Genomic DNA, 5200 nt, shown 5'->3' with positions numbered 1-5200 from the left:
TCTCCCTTTGCTTTCCTGCTCTGTCCCTCCATTTACTCCCATGATCCTTTCTATTCTTGCTGTGAATTCACCCTCAAAATCTAGTCTATTTTCTCTTCCCATGGAAGATCAATGCACCCTGTGCTGTACCCTTTCTTGCTAATTACCCTATCTGGGTCTGTGGATTGTACTGTAATTATTCTTTACTCAACAGATAATGTCCACTTACAATGAGTATATATCATGTTCGTCTATGTGGTTTGGGTTTACTTGCTGAGAAGGAAAAAAATTCAAGAAGCTACCCATCAACAAATAAATTAATGAATAAAAATGTGGTGCAGATCTAAACAAAGATTTCTAAATAGATAAATCTAAAGTGGCTTAGAAACATTTAACTAAATGCTCATAACCATCAAAAAATGTAAATTAAAACATCTTTTAGAATTCACCTTATGCCACACAGAATTACTAGATTTAAAAACATAAGGGACAACTCATTCTGGCAAGGATGTGGAGCAAGGAGAAGACTCCTCCATTGCTGCTAGAAATACAAAGCTTAAGGCCACTATCAAAATCAATATGGTAGTTCCTCAGATAATTGGGAGTTTATCTGCCTCAAGATTCTGCTATACAACTGTGATAGTTTGTATGTAAGTGGTCCCCATAATCTCCTAGGGAGTGGCACCGTTAGCAGGTATGACTTCTTAGGAATGGTTATGGCCAAATAAGTCACTATCATGAGTGTTTTAAGAAACTTGATATTTAAACATTTTAGGGACTGTCCTAGCCTATGACAATCATTGAAGTTAAACTAAATACTTATCCATCATGAGATGACTGTGAATATTCTGGGATCTGGGTCATAATGTAGTTGATTGAAGAAAAGGATCCCAGATAGAATGAAGCATTAGAACATCTGTCTCTCCTTTATGCTCTTCTTTTTTTTTTTTTTTTGTCGAACCTTTAGTGGGAGGAGTCTTTTGGATGAAATTACTCATTGGGGATAAGATTTACACGTTTATAGCCTCAATTTATTTCTGGTTATTTATGTTTTGCTGCCATGACTGTATAACTAAATGACAAAACATACAATTGACAAATTGTTATTCATTGTTAACCATTTGTGTTATCTTGATTTTTATTTTAATTTTTTGTTTTAAGTTTTATTTTTAAAGACAATGCTTTTCTGTGTATCTCTGGCTGTTCTGAAAGGAGCTCCTGAGACCATGCTGACCTGAACTCAGAGATCCACAACAGAGGGATGAATGGTGGAACAACATATTTGTTTTTATGTATTTAATATTGGCTAATGAGCCTGGAATATAGATTTTTGTACATTTAAATTATATTTTGGTATGCTGAACTTCACCTATACCTTGAATTTTGAAGTTTGGTGGAGAGTATCATTCTCTTGCTGAGGATAACAGTATCCATGACATTAAAACCTGTGCCTTCTTCATCATTACAGGTGTATAACATTCTACCTGCCTGTTATTTTTGTTTCAATTCTATTGAATGAATAAGAGTTTTTGCCTTCATTCATGGGTATGTACCGTATGTGTGCATGTTACTCAGAGTAGTCATAAGAGGCCTCAGAACCCACGAAGTTGAAGTAATGGATAGTTATAAGCCTGATGTAAGTACTGGGAATTGACCCTTCCTATCTGCAGACCAGCAAGACCTTTTAATTTCTGAGCCATCTCTCCTGCCCTATGTCATTTATAATCAACATTTATAGTGCTGATGTTTTTTGGACCATTTGTAACTGTTTAAACATGCACTCCCTTTTAGCAAGATCTTATTATGTTACAGTTTAAACTGGGCCATTGCAGGTTCTGGAACATGAATGCAAATCTAGAGTTAATACAAAACTTTTTGTAGGAACCTCAGTAAAAACATCTGATTTCTTTTTACTTTTTTTTTTGTTTGAATGATGTTTTTTGAGTGGAGAAGATGTTTTATTATTTGTAACTCTGGCTTACCTGTACTCACTGCATAGGTTTTGATTGGCACCCAACTCAATTTAATTCATCTGCTTTTACATTGAGTGCTGGTATTAAAGGCATGAGAAAATATACCCAAGTTTCCTATCTCTTTTCTAGATAATAATTGTCCATACTATTTCTCTGATGAATTCTCAGTAGCATTTATCTGTTTGCATATCTCTCTCTCTGTATGTGTGTTCACTGGCACTTCTTCTTCAAGGCTGTATCCTATTTAAAGGGCCCAGAAATGGCACATGTGAAACTCCTTCCAATTCATTTTCCTTCTAATGTGACTTGGTGCTTCCATTATAATGCCTTCATCATGGAAGAAATGAGGGAAGCATCAAAATTATATGAATATATTATTTGAAAGAAGTATCCAGTTACAATGGCAGAATCACACAGTATTTTATCATTGTTTGGATTATTCTAGAATGCAGTGACCTATGATGATGTGCACATTGACTTCACTTTAGATGAGTGGGCCTTGCTCAATCCTTCTCAGAAGAGTCTCTACAAAGATGTGATGCTGGAGACGTACAGAAACCTCACTTCTATAGGTAAGACTGTGAATTTTCCTTCACATTTTAAATTAAGAGGACAACTGTGTCTTGGTTATTGATACTCTTGTGTATTTGATTGAGAAAGTGTAAGAATGAGGTAAATAACTTAAGATATTAAATTTTGAACAATTTCCAATAATATATCATACATTTTCTGGAACTATATTTTAGGCTACAGTTGGGAAAACCATAATTTTGAAGAACATTGTCAAAGTGCTAGAAGACATGGAAGGTAATTTTTTTTTCTGAGACAGGGTTTCTCTGTAGCTTTTGGAGCCTGTCCTGGAACTCCCTTTGTAGACCAGGCTGGCTTCAAACTCATGGAGATCCTCCTACCTCTGCCTCCCGAGTGCTGGGATTAAAGGCGTGTGCTACCACCACCCGGCTATGGAAGGTAATTTTTATATGCAGCTTGATATGAATTTGTCTCTGAAAAAATTTGTCCCAGAAGAGGTAAAGAAAAGCAACAGTATTAATAAGCTTAACATATATTGATGATTATTAATTTCTCACCAAATCATATGCTTGCTTATTAGGTAGCTAATCTATTTTTAGGGCTTTCCTCTAAAAACCAAGACAAGTAAACAATGACTTATCTTATACCACCATTTGAGTCATAGCCCCATGGGAACTATGCTGTAGAACTGCCAATTCATTTAGTTTTATAGCACTCTGAAACTGAACAAGGTATACAGGTTGACTAGATGATAATTATATATCCAAAACTGTCTAAGGAATAAAAGGTCTGCAGTAACACTAGTGTCATTCATATATTTGTTACTTTGCTGACCGTACTGGAAGGGTTAGTTTATGAGACTTAAAAAACCTCTTGTGAAGAAATCTTAATCTCTGTACCACATATTTGTGAGGAATAGAAAGTCAAACTGTGTGAATTCAGTGGAGAAATCTTTTATTTGTTCTTCCTTTAATAAGAATATCATATGTCACTCTGGATACAAACAAGTGACCATAGGGATATGGAAAAATGACTGGATCTCTCTTAGAATAATGAGAAGATATAAAAGATATTTGATATTCCAACATTGATTAGACTTTTTGAATATGATACTAGTTTATATTTAATTGCTTTTCCAACTTCATTTGGAAGACATCAACATACTCACAATGAAAATCAGTCCTATGAATTTTGGACTGTTTAGTTACTTTTGTTAGTCCTGGCACACTTACTTATGTATTATGTATTGCACTATAAAATAACATAACAATGTAATACATATGGTAATGTTTATTTAAAACTGAGTTGCTCCAGTTCCTTTCAAATATTAAAAAAATCATATGAAAAGATTCCATAAATGTGGGCATGAAATAAAGGCTCTTATTATTATAGGTTCTTCAAAGACACAAAACACTACTTAATGAAGTAGTGTACCATGAATACAAAACTTAAAATCTGAGTATTCTTTACAATTAGACAAAATAATAAAACTAATTCATACAGATATTAAGATTCATCTGTTTAATGCATGTGGAAAGCTTTTCCTCTGCCAATTCTCTTTGCAGGTATGAAAGAAGCCATAATGGAAAGAAACCCTGTGAATATACTCAATGTGTTAAAGCCTTTTCATGTTGCAGTCATCTTCAAGGATGTGAAAAAATTCCTGCAGGACAGAAACCATATGAAGGTATTCAATATGATGAAGTGTCTACATGTCCCAATCATCCCCAGATACTTAAAAGAACACATGCTATAAGGAAACCCATTGAATGTAATCAATGCAGTAAAGCTCTTGTCAGTCATGTTCAGCTTCAAAAACATAAAAGAAGACATAGTTTTGAATGTTATCAATGTGATAAAGCTTTTTCACAAAACTATAAACTCCAAATACACAAAAGAACACATACTGGCGAGAAACCCTACAAATGTAATCAATGTGATAAAGCCTTTTCACAGAATTGTAATCTCCGAGTACATCAAAGAATACATACTAGAGAGAAACCTTATCAATGTAATCAATGTGATAAAGCTTTTGCAAGTCATGGTGAGCTTCACAGACATAACAGAACACATACTGCAGAGAAGCCCTTTGTATGTAATCAATGTGATAAAGCTTTTTTAAGTCACTCTCAACTCCAGATACAGAAAAGAACACATACTAGAGAAAAACACTATGAATATAATCAATGTGGTAAAGCCATTTCATAGGTCAGTAGTCTAACTTCACAAAAGAACATATACTGAAGATAAAACCTATGAATGTAATCAATGTGGTAAAGTTTTTTCACAACTTAGTAGGAACCAAAATAATAAAAAAAAACACGTGATGGAGAGAAGTCTTATTAATGTAATCAATGCAGTAAGGCTTTGCAATTCATTGTGAGCTTCACAGACATAAATGAACACATAGACGAAGAAGCTCTTTAATGCAATCAATGTGATAAAGGTTTTTTATGATGCTCTAAACTCCAAATGCATGAAAGAAAACATATTGGAGAGAATTCTTATCAATGTAATAAATACAGTAAAGTCATTTTATATGTCAGTGTTCTCCAACATCAGAAAAGAACACATACTGTAGAGAAACCTTATCAATATAATCAATGTAGTTAAGGCTTTGTATGTCACAGAAGTCTTTACATCCATGAAAGAACACATACTTAATAGAAACAATACAAATTTAGCCAATGTTGTAAAACCTTTGTATGTGTTATCAC

General features: G+C 33.8%; 1 protein-coding gene across 1 annotated transcript; it reads left to right on the top strand.

Annotated features, from left to right (window-relative positions):
- Window positions 1–1594: 1594 nt before the first annotated feature.
- On the top strand, window positions 1595–2763 carry LOC126495661 (zinc finger protein 431-like). Its single transcript, XM_050133256.1, has 3 exons — window positions 1595–1615; window positions 2398–2524; window positions 2699–2763. Exons 1-3 carry the CDS (start codon window positions 1595–1597, stop codon window positions 2761–2763), a joined length of 213 nt encoding a protein of 70 aa, XP_049989213.1.
- The last annotated feature ends 2437 nt before the right edge of the window (window positions 2764–5200 follow it).

The sequence above is a fragment of the Alexandromys fortis genome, unplaced genomic scaffold (assembly GCF_014885135.2).
Source record: "Alexandromys fortis isolate MF-2015 unplaced genomic scaffold, M_Fortis_MF-2015_v1.1 scaffold_535, whole genome shotgun sequence".
Classification (NCBI taxonomy): Eukaryota; Metazoa; Chordata; class Mammalia; order Rodentia; family Cricetidae; genus Alexandromys; species Alexandromys fortis.
The sequence above is the reverse complement of the archived record's forward strand: the minus strand, read 5'-3'. Positions and strand labels throughout refer to the sequence as shown.

What these genes read in the sequence shown, in the direction of transcription:
- LOC126495661 (XM_050133256.1), top strand. Translation starts at nt 1,595, where the DNA reads ATGGATAGTTATAAGCCTGAT. An exon ending in TGGATAGTTATAAGCCTGAT is followed by an intron (nt 1,616 to 2,397) that starts GTAAGTACTGGG and finishes GGATTATTCTAG; the next exon opens with AATGCAGTGACCTATGATGA. An exon ending in CAGAAACCTCACTTCTATAG is followed by an intron (nt 2,525 to 2,698) that starts GTAAGACTGTGA and finishes ACTATATTTTAG; the next exon opens with GCTACAGTTGGGAAAACCAT.